General features: G+C 35.4%; 3 protein-coding genes and 1 pseudogene across 4 annotated transcripts; 2 read left to right on the top strand and 2 right to left on the bottom strand.

Moving 5' to 3' along the window:
• The first annotated feature begins 1052 nt into the window (after positions 1–1052).
• On the top strand, positions 1053–2131 carry LOC110227126 (annotated as a pseudogene).
• A 1040-nt stretch (positions 2132–3171) lies between these two features.
• On the bottom strand, positions 3172–5400 carry LOC9310314 (flotillin-like protein 1). The gene is made up of 2 exons (XM_021022112.1): positions 4983–5400; positions 3172–4383 (listed from the first exon to the last, which is right to left on the bottom strand). Exons 1-2 carry the CDS (start codon positions 5341–5343, stop codon positions 3332–3334), a joined length of 1413 nt encoding a protein of 470 aa, XP_020877771.1. The 5' UTR covers positions 5344–5400; the 3' UTR covers positions 3172–3331.
• A 1983-nt stretch (positions 5401–7383) lies between these two features.
• LOC9308215 lies at positions 7384–7939 on the top strand. The gene has a single exon (XM_002874200.2). It carries the CDS (start codon positions 7420–7422, stop codon positions 7819–7821), a length of 402 nt encoding a protein of 133 aa, XP_002874246.2. The 5' UTR covers positions 7384–7419; the 3' UTR covers positions 7822–7939.
• Positions 7940–10120: 2181 nt separating this feature from the next.
• Positions 10121–12926, bottom strand: LOC9308214 (homeobox protein knotted-1-like 3). Of its 2 annotated transcripts, none has more exons than XM_002872099.2 (6): positions 11978–12926; positions 11513–11633; positions 11234–11418; positions 11005–11136; positions 10774–10910; positions 10121–10681 (listed from the first exon to the last, which is right to left on the bottom strand). In XM_002872099.2, the coding sequence occupies exons 1-6, from the start codon at positions 12650–12652 to the stop codon at positions 10642–10644; spliced, it is 1290 nt and encodes a 429-aa protein (XP_002872145.1). In that variant the 5' UTR covers positions 12653–12926; the 3' UTR covers positions 10121–10641. The 2 variants fall into 2 exon arrangements, with proteins under 2 accessions (XP_002872145.1, XP_020878412.1); XM_021022753.1 differs by having other exon boundaries at positions 10121–10673; positions 11978–12819.
• Between the last annotated feature and the right edge of the window lie 1902 nt (positions 12927–14828).

Genomic DNA, 14828 nt, shown 5'->3' with positions numbered 1-14828 from the left:
AGATCATTTATAGGGATATCATATTCTCGTAGCAGTACGATTCCCTATTTTTTCTCAAAGCGGACTACAAAAACAGCCAGAACCTATATATCACAAATTTTCAAAGAATACGAGGAAGCATCGGGGCAAATGATCAATCTTGAGAAATCATCCATCATATTTGGGAACCGAGTTTACCAAAATACTAGGGATAGCATCATGAGGACACTACAAATTCCCAACACTGGTGGTGGTGGCAAGTACTTGGGTCTACCGGAACAATTTGGTAGAAAGAAAAAAGAAATGTTGCAATATATACAAGAGAGGGTGCAGCAGAAACTCGAAGGATGGCAAACAAGATTTTTTACGGCCGTCGGAAAAGAAACGCTAATAAAAGCAGTGGCGTATGCAATGCCCGTCTACTCTATGAACTACTTTCAGTTGTCGATGGAACTCTGCTCCGAGGTTGATAGTATGATCGCACGATTCTGGTGGGGATCAACAAAAGATAAGCGAAAAATCTCATGGATTGCTTGGAGGAAATTAAAGACACCAAAGAAAATTGGTGGCCTAGGGTTCTGTGATATACATCTATTCAATCAAGCCCTTCTTGCAAACCAAGTGTGGAAAATCTTACAAAAACCACACAGCCTACTCTATCGTATCCTCAAAGGTAGATATTTCCGTGATGGGACTTTCTTCTCCGCAACGCGAGGCACACAACCATCTTACGGTTGGAACTCACTTCGCTTTGGTCGGGACCTCCTAGAAACAAGAATACAAGTCAGCATTGGCAATGGTAGAACAGCAAAACTGGGAATAGACCCGTGGCTCCCAACAACACCACCACGACCACCAAAGTTGATGCCGGCAGCGGATCCGGAGCTCAATGTCAAGGAGCTGATTAATCAACAAACTCACCAGTGGGATGAATGTCAATTAACAAAGCTTATCCTAGCGGAGGATCACCATCTCATTCGAAAGATCTTGTTGCCTTCACCACCACGTCCTGATTCATACATATGGAGCCCAATGAAAAATGGCATCTATACAGTTAAATCGGGGTATTGGACGGCAGTAAATCTGACTATAGATGAAGATACTCCAAAACCACCTTTGACAACCTCGCCGGACATAGCTACAAGTACCTGGAAGCTACACATCACCACAAAACTCAAGCACTTTTTATGGAGGCTAGCCTCAAGAGCAATAGGAGTTGCGGAAAATCTTCGCCGACGGAACATCAATGTTAACCCCTATTGTTCCCGCTGCTGTACGGCAATAGAAACAAGTGACCATGCCTTTTTTTCCTGCCCACATATACTTGTAGTATGGCGAGCTGCTGGAATCCCAACACAACAACTTTGCAATCCCGACATCCCTATAGAAGACAAGCTCAGGTATATCTTTAAAATACATAACGGTGACAACATTGATAGAGTCATTTGTTATCTCCCCTTCTGGTTACTATGGAGGATTTGGAAGAGTCGAAACGATTTGGTTTTCAACCGGAAAAGGACCGAGACACCGGAAATTGTTAGTCAAGCACATCTGGATACAAAAGAATGGTTGGACAACACAATCACTGCAAGTGAAAGCACTTCAAGGAAACAAATAGCAAGGGCACAGAAGAAGAAGTGGAGCTGCCCACGATCTGTCTAGATGAAATGCAATTATGATGCTTCTCATCATGAAGGAGACAGGCCCTCTGGCCTCGGTTGGATAATCCGGAACTCGATTGGCATTTTCCATGACTGCGGGATGGGAAAATTCCAAGGCAGAACAACCGCGGAGGAAGCGGAATGTACGACACTAATTTGGGCTATGCAATCCACTTGGGGACTTGGATACAGGAAAGTCGAGTTTGAAGGTGATAATAGCAATATCACCAACCTTATCAACGGCAGCGGCTCTAACCCACGGCTTCAGCACTACCTGGAAACCATTAAACTCTGGCAACAAATGTTCACTTCTATAAGTTTCTCTTATCAGCCCAGGGAGCAAAACATCTGCGCAGATACTTTAGCAAAACATCTGCGCAGATACTTTAGCAAAAAAAGCAGTGGCATGTACTAATCAATGGTCTCTGTACCACTCTTGTCCTCCTTTCCTCTTAAACTCTGTAAACAGTGACTTGTCACATGAATTTTAATAAAGCTTTTGGAAGGAAAAAAAAAAAAAACGTAAACCTAATTTAATCACGAATGTTTACGTATAGGTATACATGCATATTATATTAAATGTTGACCATGACCAAGTTTATATACATTTACAATTTCTGAATTTTCATTAAAGGCATTTTGATAATAAAAGGCATTGAGTTTGCCAAAATCTCTCCAAACTTGTTTGACTATGACAAATGGTATTAGAATAAAAAGGAGACTTTTTGAAAATTCCTTAATAAGATAAAACTTCAACCCACTTCCAAGAAACTACACATTTTAGAATACGTATATATATACATCAACAATGAAGAAGACTTTGTATAGTCAGCTTGTAGCTGCTCCTGTCGTGGTCGATGACCAAAGCGCGTCCTAATTCGCCAATGGCTACTCCTACATTCACCGTCCATTAGACTGCACGCATAACACTTCCTAGTCAGTCAGTTACTAGATCATCTCCCATTAGACTATGCGCATAGCACTTTTCAGTCCCATGATGTGTTTTTTCACCAAAACCGCAGAATTTTGTTTTGTGTAGCCACCATCCGAACTAATTTTCTCTCAAGAGAAGTTCACCCCGCAAGCAGGGCCGGGCCTGAAATTTAGAGGGTCCCAAACCAAATCTTTTTTGGAGGTTTTTTTATAGATATGTTCTTATAAATGAAAACAATGAAGAGATTTTTATTTGGTGAGTCTTTTTTTGCAAAACAAAAAAAAATTAGGGGGGCAGGGGGGGGGGGGGGCTATTTTTATTACTAACATCAAAACAAATTAGGGGCCCAATGTCCACGTCTTATATGCTTTAGTCCAGGGCCGGCTCTGCCTTGCCCGCAAGGCCGCAATTCGGAAAGCGTTGGTTTTGGTTGTTCCCCAAAGGACGAACTATCATTCCCAGCATCTGAAACCCTTTCCGAAGATAACTTTTTAACCGAACCATACATAGTTTACCTCATTTCAAACAAGTGTCGAATACCATCTTGTATTTGTCCCTCATTTTATTTTAATTTCAACATATAAGAATACGATTGAATTAAGAAAAAAAAAATAAAACTCTTCAAAAAAACATTTCAGAATAAGCCAAGTTTTTTCCAACGGGATTAAAAAATAAAAATTTACATTCTCAAGGACAAGGATGTATCTTCAACCACAAGTAAATAACCAAACCATGCCACTATCCAAACCTCAACCTCTCAGTTTCGCGTCACTTGCTTCGGTTCCACATCGCCTAGAGTACCGATCCAAGCCGGTGGCTTCATCCCAGTCTGCTCATAAACCGTATCAAGAGCCGGAGGCAACATCTTGTAAAGTCCAGCTATATCCTTCATAGCATTCCCACTACCACCACCCTGTTCTCCACCATGGTTCCAAACACTAATCTTGGGCTGCAAGTCTCTAACCGCCATCGCATTAGTCTTAGCGATCTCTTGATAAATACCATTGTTAATCATCAAGAAGTCTCTAAGACAAGAATAGTCATTCTGAACAGCGTCTAAGAGGGTTCTTAGATAAGTCCCTTGAGCACTAGCTAAGGCAACAAGTCCCTCTGCTTCTTTCTGCTTTGAGTAGAATGATGCGTCTGCTTGCGCTTTCTGTGCCTCGGCTTGCTTTTGTTTCTCATATAGAACCGCCTCTGCTTGCTTCTGCTTGTTGTATAGTTCCCAATTTGCTTCTTGAACCTTGGTTTCATACTCAACACTGGCTTTACTAAGGAACTCGGCTTTAAGCTTCTCGGTTCGGGTCAATGCATTCATTTTCTCGACCTGAGTTTGAAGCTCAGCTTCTCTCAAAGCCACTGCTTTGGTTGCTTCAACCTCAGCAACCTGAGCATCCTTGGTCCAAGCAGCTTTTTTCATCGCTAGCTCGGCATTGGCCTTAGCTACATCAGCCTCCTTCTGATTCTCAAACACTTTAACCTCAGTCTTTACTTTTATCTCTTCTTTTGTCCCTTCTCCTTGCCTCTGCATCGATATGATCTTTGATTCCGCATCAATCTTCGCTGCGTTCTGGAGGGTAAGACCAGTCCGTTCCTTGGCACCGATCTCTCCCTTCATCTTGGCCTCAGACACATCGATCCTCGCCTGATTTGCTGCTTCCATTTGGGTTTTCTGACCCAAGTAAGAGAAGTATTCATGTCCAGGCACATCAACAAGCTGCTTCACATTGGCATTGTAGATTACTAAACCAAACTGATTTAGTTCCAATTGTACCTTATCAAACACTTCCTTCTTAAACTCCTTTGTCCCTTCAAATTCACAAAATCAAAAACTCTATTAACCAAAAGTTTCACAAAATGTATCTAAAAAACATTATAAAGTTTACTAATGAAAAGAGAGAACTTCAAATATGATAATTTCAACAAACATAAACCAATAATTCCTCAAGAGTTATTTTACCAATTGATACTGTTTCTATAACTTATAAGTTATAACCACTCAATCTAACATTTAATCAAGGACTTAGCCAAATCGTTCAGAAAACGCGTTTAGTAAACAGAGATTACGGATTCTCAAATTTGAAACTCTCTGTTTATTAAATCGTTCAGAAATGCGATTGGTAACCATTTACTGATGCAGTAAGGGGTGTACATACAGCTAGTCCGCTACTATTGTAACCAATAAGTAATAGCGGACTAGCTGTACAAAACCCTAGTCTTACCGTTCTTTTACCTATTCCGCAATCGCTTACCGTCCTCTCCTACGACTAAGAAACTCTTACCGCTTTAGGTCACCAATCAAACCCGAAAACTATTTCTAGGCTACACAAATTCTAACTTACTTTTCAACATCCTCATTCACATTCACCTATAAACTTAACATCTAAAACCCTGAATTTGGAGTTTACCTTTAAAGATCTCTTCCATAGTCATGGAAGCAGCAAGAACACGAGTCTCTCCTTCAATAACACCTTCAACAAGCTCATGAACATGATTAGATTCTTTATCATGAGGAGAAATCAACCTAGCGTACAGAATCAGCGCTTCATCGTCATCGACACGAGGACCAATCGTAAAAACAGCAGGGAGAACAAAAGGAAGCTTCTCTGCACTCATGGCTTGGACTTTGAAAGTGTAGTTCACCGGAGAAACATCGAAGATGGTGCAAGATTGCCATGGAAACACCCATGACTTCTTCGAAAGCTTTATGTCTTCGATACCAGCACCGGTGATCGCCAAATACTGTGACGCTCTTGCAACTTTGAACATCTTTAGGATTTGATTTGATGATTTGGGACTTTTCTCCCAAATGATTTAGAAGACTTTGTTTTGAGTTCTTAAGAACTGATTATTATATATATAGTTGTCAATATGTAACAAGACTTGGTCTTAAAGAAAAAAAAAAAAAAAAAAAGGCTTCGACGCATTTCCAAGAAACTACATTTTTAATTTTTTGAGGTTTTAAAACTATAAAATAAAAATCTGTATTACCAAATTAGAGAAGCAATCGCTTATTGGCGGCTAGAGACTTGAGTTTTTCTTTTTTATTAAATATGGAGTCCTTTAGTTACTCCTTTTTAATGATTTTTTTCTCTTTTTGGTTTTTGGTTTTTGCTTTAAGTGGCTAATGGGTAAGTTTTGCAATTTCAAATCATATGAGTCGGATTTTCTATTTTGGCAACTTATTTTAATTTGATTTGTTTTGTTATGATCTTCCCTTATTTTCTCCACGCGGTTACTTACTGAATTTATTGTTGTAGATTTTATTTTTCTTGTGCAAATCTCGTCATACCATTTCTTGTGCAAAATCTCGTCATACCATTCAAATCTTCACTTTTCTTATTTTGCCATTATTTTCTAAACAATAATTTTTTTTTCTGTATACAAATATTCATAAGAAAACCTTACCAAAAAAAAAAAAATATTCATAAGAAAAAATTAAAATTATTTTTTCGTAAGAATTAAATTTTTTTTATAAGAACAATTTATTCATGAAACAAAATGCATAATTTAAATAAAATATTTGTTACGTGAAAACATTTAAAATTTTCATGAAATCTCTGTAATTGAAAGATATCAAAGCCCAAACTGTAGATAGATAATTAGGCCCATCTAAAAGCCTCAAAAACTGAAGATAGCACTGAAATTGTTGGACTAATTAGCTAAGTACTACTAATATATTCGGGATAAGCATATGAACCAAAGTGAATTAGTAAAAAATCTGAAGCAATTTAGAAGACCACTGTTTCTCAGTTTAGCCAAGTCTTGTTTGAATCTATACTCTAGATTGGATCAAGTATTTAACTAAACAAAAACTTTCCATAATGCAATCTTTGTTATAATGATTAGTGGCTGATCAGTGAGTCATCGTTATAATAATGAGATAAGTTTAGGCAACAATGCAACATGGACTGCCTTTTTTAAATATTGTGTGAGTTGGTTTGGTTTGATTTGGTTTAGCAAATCTCTTACACTAGTTTTGCTTTTTAACCCAACGGCTAATCATCATTTGCCAGGCTGTTACGCTGTTACCTCTAATCTTTTTGTCTTACTTAGCACTTTTTAATCTTACTTATTTATCACTTATTATCACTGTTCTTAGCGACTAAAGTTTAATATAACTAAATCAAGTCATACTCTACAATTTATACGAGATTTGATTGTAAAATATACCTTACAAGATTCAAAGAATTTCATACGTAAATAGTCAATACAAGAATTTACCTAAACAATATGATGGAAATTGAAATTAAAATTTCAAAAATATGGAAGTTCATTCCAAAACTAGTATAAAATGTTTTGGTAATTCAACGTTTTTAGAATCATGTTTTGGTCAAGATTTTTCTCTTCTACTGTATATATGAAAAAAAAAAAAAAAAAAAAAAAAGTTGCAAACAAAATTTAATTATTATATGAACAACAACAAAAAAATACAAAAACAAAATAAAAATATCAATCAGTTATTATCATCATCATCATCAATCAGTTCTTAAAATAATAATTGTAAACACTTTACACTTTTTTTCAGATATCTTCTAAAGTTTTAATATTTACTCAATATTTATCAATAAATCGTTTCATAATTATCCTTAAAGACAAAAAAGAAAAGAAAGCAACCGTTTCGCTCCCGCCTTCACAGCTGTATTTCATCATTAGCCAGCGAATCCTAATCTCGCTACTCTCACATCACTGTCACACTATTAGCATAACAGTCCAATAACAGACCCCATCACTACAATCACCTAACGGTCGATACGCCACGTGTCATAATCTCATTCACCTATATATATACATGTATCGAGTCTCTTCTATTAATCAAAACTCTCTGTTTTTGTTTTCTTTATCATGGCCACTGATAGAGAGAATCTGCTCGCTGATGATTATGAAGAAACGGCGACGTTTTGTGGATGTGGGTTTTTTCGTAAATTATGTGTAGTCCGGTGGCGGAGAAGAGACGACGAGTCTCGCAGTCGCGGTGGTTGGAGTGGTTGTTTGCAGGAAGAAAGAGGAGGAAAGTGGGGAAGTGAGAAACTTAAGGGGCTAAAAGAGATATCTGAGAAAATTGCGGGGCCAAAGTGGAAAAACTTTATAAGAAGTTTTAGTAGTGGCAGAAAGAAGATGAAGAGAGATGTTGATTTTACTTATGATCTGAAAAACTATAGTCTTAATTTCGATGACGGCGGCTGCGGCGACGGCGAAGATTCTTCACCGGAGAGGTTTGTAGCTCCGGTTGTCATAAAAGTTTAATTTCTTTTTACTTATCTTTTAATTGTATAATTTTTTATTATTGGTTTTTATGTTAATACAAACATATATAAGGAGTTACAATTAATTTCGTATTAAATTAGGTCTAACTTTGATGTTCGATCGTCACTAACTAGATTCGTGATTGGGTAAATTATAGTTTAAAGAGTTATTAGCACAAAACTATAAAATTGCTTCAGATTTTGTACTGATTCACTTTGGTTCAGATGTTTATCCCGAATATATTAGTACTTATCTCAAAATCTTAAATATACGTGTGCTTATCTAACTAAGATACACATATACTATAAAAAAAATTATTGGTGCGTGTAAATTTACAAATGTGAAATGCCCAAATTTCGACGATAGATATTTTGAGGGAAAAAAAGAAAAGAAAAAAAAAGACGATAGATATTCAAAACTCGAACATGCTAGAGCCAAAAGATGTTTGCAAAGTGATCCGGTTTATGAACATGTGTTGTTGAAATGATTTTATATGAATGGCAATATTTGTAGTCCACTTACAAAAATATGGATTAGTCTTAGTATACGTAGCAACTTTACTATAAAATTAAACAATAACTTCATCAGACCATTCTGTGGAGCTTCAAAATCCGCAAGTACTTCAATTCACTTGAACTTGCATAAGTTGTGAGGGAGGACATGGCCGTTGTAGTTAAGTTTTAGTTGTGTGTAAGTTTTAGTCATGGATTAGTATTATTGCTAAAAATGTGCTTGTGGTTTTGTTTCACGGAAACAATAGAAGGTTTTGCGGACAAATGTCATGTTTCATATAAGTACGATCTAGTCCATATGTCATTTGTGAAGAAAAAACAAACATCTAAATTTCGTTTTTGCTTCTCATTGTACCCATGTCGTACCCGTTTCTATAAATTATTTCTTTTGCCCTTTCCCGTCCCCGTTTCATATTCCCGTATCCATCTCGGTGCTACTTAGGCTAGAATATAGCTAGTTTAGAGAAGGATTTTGATGGCTAAGCCAACGAATTTGGAGGCCTCCATATTTACCAGCTAATACGGTTGCGAATGACTTGGTCAATAGTGCAGGTCAGGTGGAGTGGTGGGTGGCCGCTTGGGGTTTCTACCTCATAGTGGATTTATGGGCTTTTCTAGGGTGTAGGTCCAATTTATTCCAAACAAACCGGACCGGTTTTGTGGGCTTGGGGTAGAGTGTTGTACGTTACATATATTGTATTTAAGTTAAGGATGATGATAAGTCGATTGAAAAGGTCTTTTTAATGTGTCATCTTTTAGGATCATGTTCTCATATCTTAGGAAAAATAGGAGGATATTCATCCATTTTTGCTATTTGTTTACTCCAAATACATATTTTTCGACTCAAGAACTTATGAAAAGCATGCTAATAACAAAAACTTATGAAAAACAGATATATGTACGTTTCTGTATATGGTCTGGAAATGTCTAAATTCAGTCGAATCATCCATGAAAATTAACAACTAAATAATTTTATGTAAAAATTAAACTATAACTGCTTGATTTTGATATAAACAGAAACTCCACATCCATAGTTTTAACTTCATGTAACCTAGTGGCATGAAGATAATGCTTTCCTCAAATCTCCCAAGAATACAAGAAGATCGTCACCAATGATATTCGACTGATTAGAGCTGAACCACAAATCATTCAGCAAGCCCATTTCCAAATTTGATGATCACGTTGTTCGTCCTTGCACTTTGACTATCTTTGACAGGCGGCCAAAATAACTAAGGACACTCTAATTATCTTGTTCATATGTGCAGAAACTCCGATAGAAAAATCTCTCGAAAACGTTTTCCTGTAACTTGTAGCTATCAGTCACAAACGTGACAAAACGAAACAACAAGATGAGGATAAAAAATTGACTAGAAAAGAAACACGTTTCAAAATATTAAATAACAAAAGTACGCAGCAAGCTACATTATCTAAGATAGGGTATGTTATATATTTGTCTTCATCTACCATGTATATGTCTTTTCCTTAAATATCACGAGTTGTAATGTGACATCGCAATAAATACTACGAAACAAACAGATAAAATGGAACAAGTACCAGTAATGCGAAACATATAAGGGTTCGAATAGTTACGGCGGTTGGAGCGGAGAAATCCGTTTGTAGATGGACTGCTTTTTATTTACGAGTCATAAATTATAATCTGTAGTGGTACGGGTTAAAGAAAATAGAAGAAATCCGTCGCTGACTAACTACAAACCGTTTTTACGTAGAAATAAACTTGGTCCGCGGCAGATTGTTGTCCACCCCAAAAATAGAATGGACTAAACCACTGACAAATTAGATCGCTTTGTCCGCAACATCCATTTAATGAAAGCGAATCAAATGGTGTAATACAATTAAAACAAAAAAAAAAACAAATGGAAAACTTATGCATAGAAAGTCAGTATTTAAGAAATAAAAAGGCTAGAAAACTTGTGCATCCCAATCTTCTCCTCTCACTAACTTTATTCACAAGATATATTACGATGATGATGATGATGATTATCTGATGGTTCATAACTAAAAACTCATGCAGACAAACAAACAAACAAAAAACATTAAACAAAAGCCTGAATCTTCTTTTTTCATCTTTTTTTTTTTTTTTGGTTTGTGTACTACTTAATAAAATATATGGGCATCACATAACCAAACTACGTACTATGTAATTGCACAAAAAGTTACTTTCTAATACTGTCCCCTCTCTCTCTGTATAACCCAAACTCCTCCATAAATTTCTCAAACTTTAAACCCCTAAACCCTGCATTCGAATCCCATCTTCCACCTCCCAATTCACATCATATGTTCGTTCTTTCTACGCGAACCGCTCTCTTCCGCTATTGTCACCTGCATTGCTTTCATCATCCAAACAAAAGTCTCAGTCTTTAAGTCCAATCGAATAAGTTTTCGGTTATGTAAAGACAATAAACTGATATAGTATATATACCTTTTGCGTTTGTTCTTCAAGACAGTGGAAGAAGATGGATTGCTATGCCAGTTCCTCTTTCTCTGATTGATGAACCAATTGTTTATCTGCTTTAACTGCAAACCTGTCTCTTGCACCAACCTTGCCTTATCTTCCTCCTGCAAAATCAGTAATTTGATATTAATGTTCATAAATATGCTTTGAGAAGTTAGAAAGAGATTTTGGAATGAGTGAAAGAGAGTGAGAACTCACAGTAGGGTAAGGCCACTTAGAATGAGATTGCCACCATGCTTTAAGAACAGAGGTAGTGTCTCCTGGTAATTTCCCAGCTCTTCTCTTCCTTAATATCTCCTCTCTTATGTCTACTATCTTCTCCTTGTAACCCTTTTCACCAAAACAAATCCTCTACATTGTTAGATCATGAACTTCGCTTCGCAAACAATTCAATCCATATACTACTACTTGATCAAGAAGATATTACCTGTTTGAGTTCATGTTTGAGTTCTTGTCTAACTCTTTCCATCAACGACCTCTCACTCTCAGTAGGAACCAAAGGACCAAACCCCAACACATCTAAGCTCCCATCGAACAAATTAGCATCACTCTCTACTTGTTCATCTTCATCGTCAGACATTGTTGCTCCCATCCCTTCACCAGGAGACACACCTATCTCATTCAAAAATGTCAAAAACTTTCAATGAGATAACACTACTAAATTCATAAACACACATAAAAGAGGTCACAAGATTCATTTTCTCACCTGTTAAGCTTTGAAGAGACTGCTCAATCTCCCAACAAGCCATCACAGCTTCCATTGCATGAACACGAACATGTTGTTGCAATTGCTCTTTGAAAGAACACAGTAACAACACATAATGTGTCTGTAACCACAAAAAACATTAATCAAACACACAATAATAAACATTGACAAAGAACAAAATTTGTATCTTCTTCACCATCAACACCATTATTATATCTTTTTCCAAAAAAAAAACACCATTAATATATCATAAGCTATTTTTTGGGGGATTTTAATCTTGTTTATCCCCCAAAAAAAAAAACACAAATCTTGATTTTAAGATTTCAAAATCAAGAAACATATATTTCGTAAATTTAACTCGGTGTGTGTTATTAAAATTTGTGCTAAATAATAAATTATGAAATCGTTAATTATAAATTATAAGAAAAAGAAAAGAAAATATAAAAGCCGAAATCTATGTATTACCATGAACTGGTCAAGCTCTTTGTCGTCACCGACGAGTCCTTGAGCGGCGGCGCCTAAAGCTGAGTATTTAGCGACGACATGTTGCGACTGAGCAAGCTGAGCATCGATTCTCGGAAGCTGATCAACCGGAGTTGCGATTCTCAAACAAGCAACGTGCGCCGACAAAAGCTGCTCGTAAAGAGGATGAGAGAGGATCTCCGCCTTGTGTCTCGCATTTTGCCAGCTCACAACTCCGTCCGCCGCCGCAGCTCCTCCGCCGTCGTTTTTGTTTTCTCCACCGCCGCTTTTCATATCTCCCTGAATCATAGTCTCTGCTCCTCCAGTGACATCATCGATTCCGTCTCCGACAACGGTGGAGGCTGTTGCGTTGTTGTTTCGTTGGAGGAAAGAGGAGGAGCGAGAAAGCCACTGGTTAGCAGCAGCGGCGGCGGAGGAAGGAGAATCGGAGCTGCTTGCGGTGGTGGTGTTAGCGGTAGCTGTGTGGAGGTTAAGAAAATTGTTGTTAACGGAGGAACGAAGAAGCGCCGTGTTGAGCCAATTAGGAGGCGGAGCTTCTTGAAAATGTTGTTGTTGTTGCGGCGGAGGAGGAGGCGGTTGTGGAGGAGGAGGTTGGTGTTGGTCGGTGAAATGATTGAAGGAGAGGTCTTGAGAGAGATGATTGTGATGAAACGCCATCGTTTTGGCTTGACTTTTTTTTTTTTTTTTTGAATTATTTTCCTGTTGATGAGAGGGAAAGATAAAGAAAGAAAGAGAAGAAGGTGAATCTCTGCTGCTTCTGCTTCTATGACGATTGTTTCATATGTTTCAATTATCAAAAAAAAAAAAAAAACACAGAAACTTTTTTTTTTATTAATTGGAAAATAATTGGTTTTTGTGGTGTGTATATGTGTGTATGTATATCTGAGTATATATGTGTGGGTGTGTTCAGACTTGCACAGAGCTGAGAGATGACCATTTATTCCGATATTTATTCTTTCTTATTTTTTGCAACCTATTTATCAAAAATATTATATGGAATTAAATATAAAAAATAATACTACTAGGGAAAATTGATTTCTTTTATCAAGTAAGACAAAAAAAAATTATCAAAATTATCATCTATGTAAACAATATTTCTTAGAATTGGCTATTTTAAACTAACTTAATAAAGTTGTTTACAAAAAAAAAAAAACAAAAAAAAATTAATTAAAATTACGGGAAGTTTATTTGTTAAACATTTTGTTCAAATGCTAATTAAGTACAGAAGAATATTTAATTAACAGACTATTATGATTTTGGAAACTATTTAACAAGTCGCAAAAAAATATAGATTTTCACAATAGATTAACTTTTGTATCAGAAAAGTGAAATTCAAACATATAACGAAAATTGATGTCACCTAGTGTTATCAAGTCAACTGATAAAATGTTTTGATTTAACAAAAAAGAAACCATGATTTATAAAATTTCTTCTATAGTGATATTGTGGGAAAAAATCAAAAACCCGACATCATAAATTAACCATACAATATTTCGGGAAATATTCAAAGCAAAAAAGTATTTAATAAATCAGTACGCTACAAACAATGCGTTTGAAAAAATAAGTTAATTATTTATGGTTGACAAAAATGTTTTTTTTTTCTTTTTCTTTTCCAATCACTGTGGTCCACATAGACCTAAGAAAATAAATATAAAAATAAGTGACTAATGAATAACAACTAGAAGATTAGGTCACGACAAAAAAATAATTAAAGAAAGTAGGTCGTCATGGATTAATCTGAGTCGTTCAATCTTAGTGGCGACTGTATTCAACTGAGAATCTGACGGCTGAGAAAGGTCATTGCCTTCCTCGACTGTGTTTTTTTTATATTGTTGAGAAATAATAAACGTATTTTCTTTTTAAAAAGAGTTGCTACGTGTTGTGTTTTAAGACGCAACGTATCTAGATGAAGAAGAGACGCGTGTGGTTCACGTTCAGATTTTACTGCAGGACCCTGTTTTTTTTTTTTTTTTTTTTCCCGCACTATGAAAATAAAGTAGCTTATTTATTTATGCACACTTAATTATGAAAAACAAAAAAAAAAAATTATGCACACTTAATTTTTTGCTTCACGTCTTCACCTTTAATAAATCATAATTGTTTTACTAAAAACTAGATTTTAATCTGTGTTACACCTAAAAATTTTACTTTTTAAAAAAAATTGGATTTTAAAACTTTAATGATTATGTATTATATAAAAATGTTTGTAAATTATATTATTTATAATACATTTATATTATATAACTTACAAGGGGCTTTTGCAAAAATGCCACTTTTTCAATGTCACTTTTCAAAAATATCCCTTTTTAAAAACCTTATAAAAATATAAGATTTACCCAAATATGTATGTAATATTATTAAAACATACACAAACTACATTTCTATATATCTAAAATCTTATAAATACTTTATAAATATCTTATAAATACATTTTAAATACCTTTAAAAACTTTTAAAATATTTTGTAAAACCTTTGAAAAACCTTAAAAATCCTTTAAAATAACTTGTAAAACCTTTTAAAACACCTTATAAAACCTTATAAATACTTGTATCGAGTCTTCAAGTAGTAGTTACAATCCATAAGTACCTTATAAACCTAATAAAACTTTATAAAAATTTCAGATTTAAAAAGGGGCATTTTTAAAAATGGACATCTAAAAGGAGCATTTTTGAAAAGGGGCACACCAAAAGGGGTATTTTTAATAATTTCCCAACTTACAATTGTTATTAAATAATAGTATACAATTTTATCTAAATCAGACTGATTTGATATATCTAATATTAGTTGTGTTTAAAAAGAATAAAATGAGGATTTAACTTGGATTAATGATAT

Source organism: Arabidopsis lyrata, assembly GCF_000004255.2.
Source record: "Arabidopsis lyrata subsp. lyrata unplaced genomic scaffold ARALYscaffold_6, whole genome shotgun sequence".
In the NCBI taxonomy this organism is placed as follows: Eukaryota; Viridiplantae; Streptophyta; class Magnoliopsida; order Brassicales; family Brassicaceae; genus Arabidopsis; species Arabidopsis lyrata.
The sequence above is the reverse complement of the archived record's forward strand: the minus strand, read 5'-3'. Positions and strand labels throughout refer to the sequence as shown.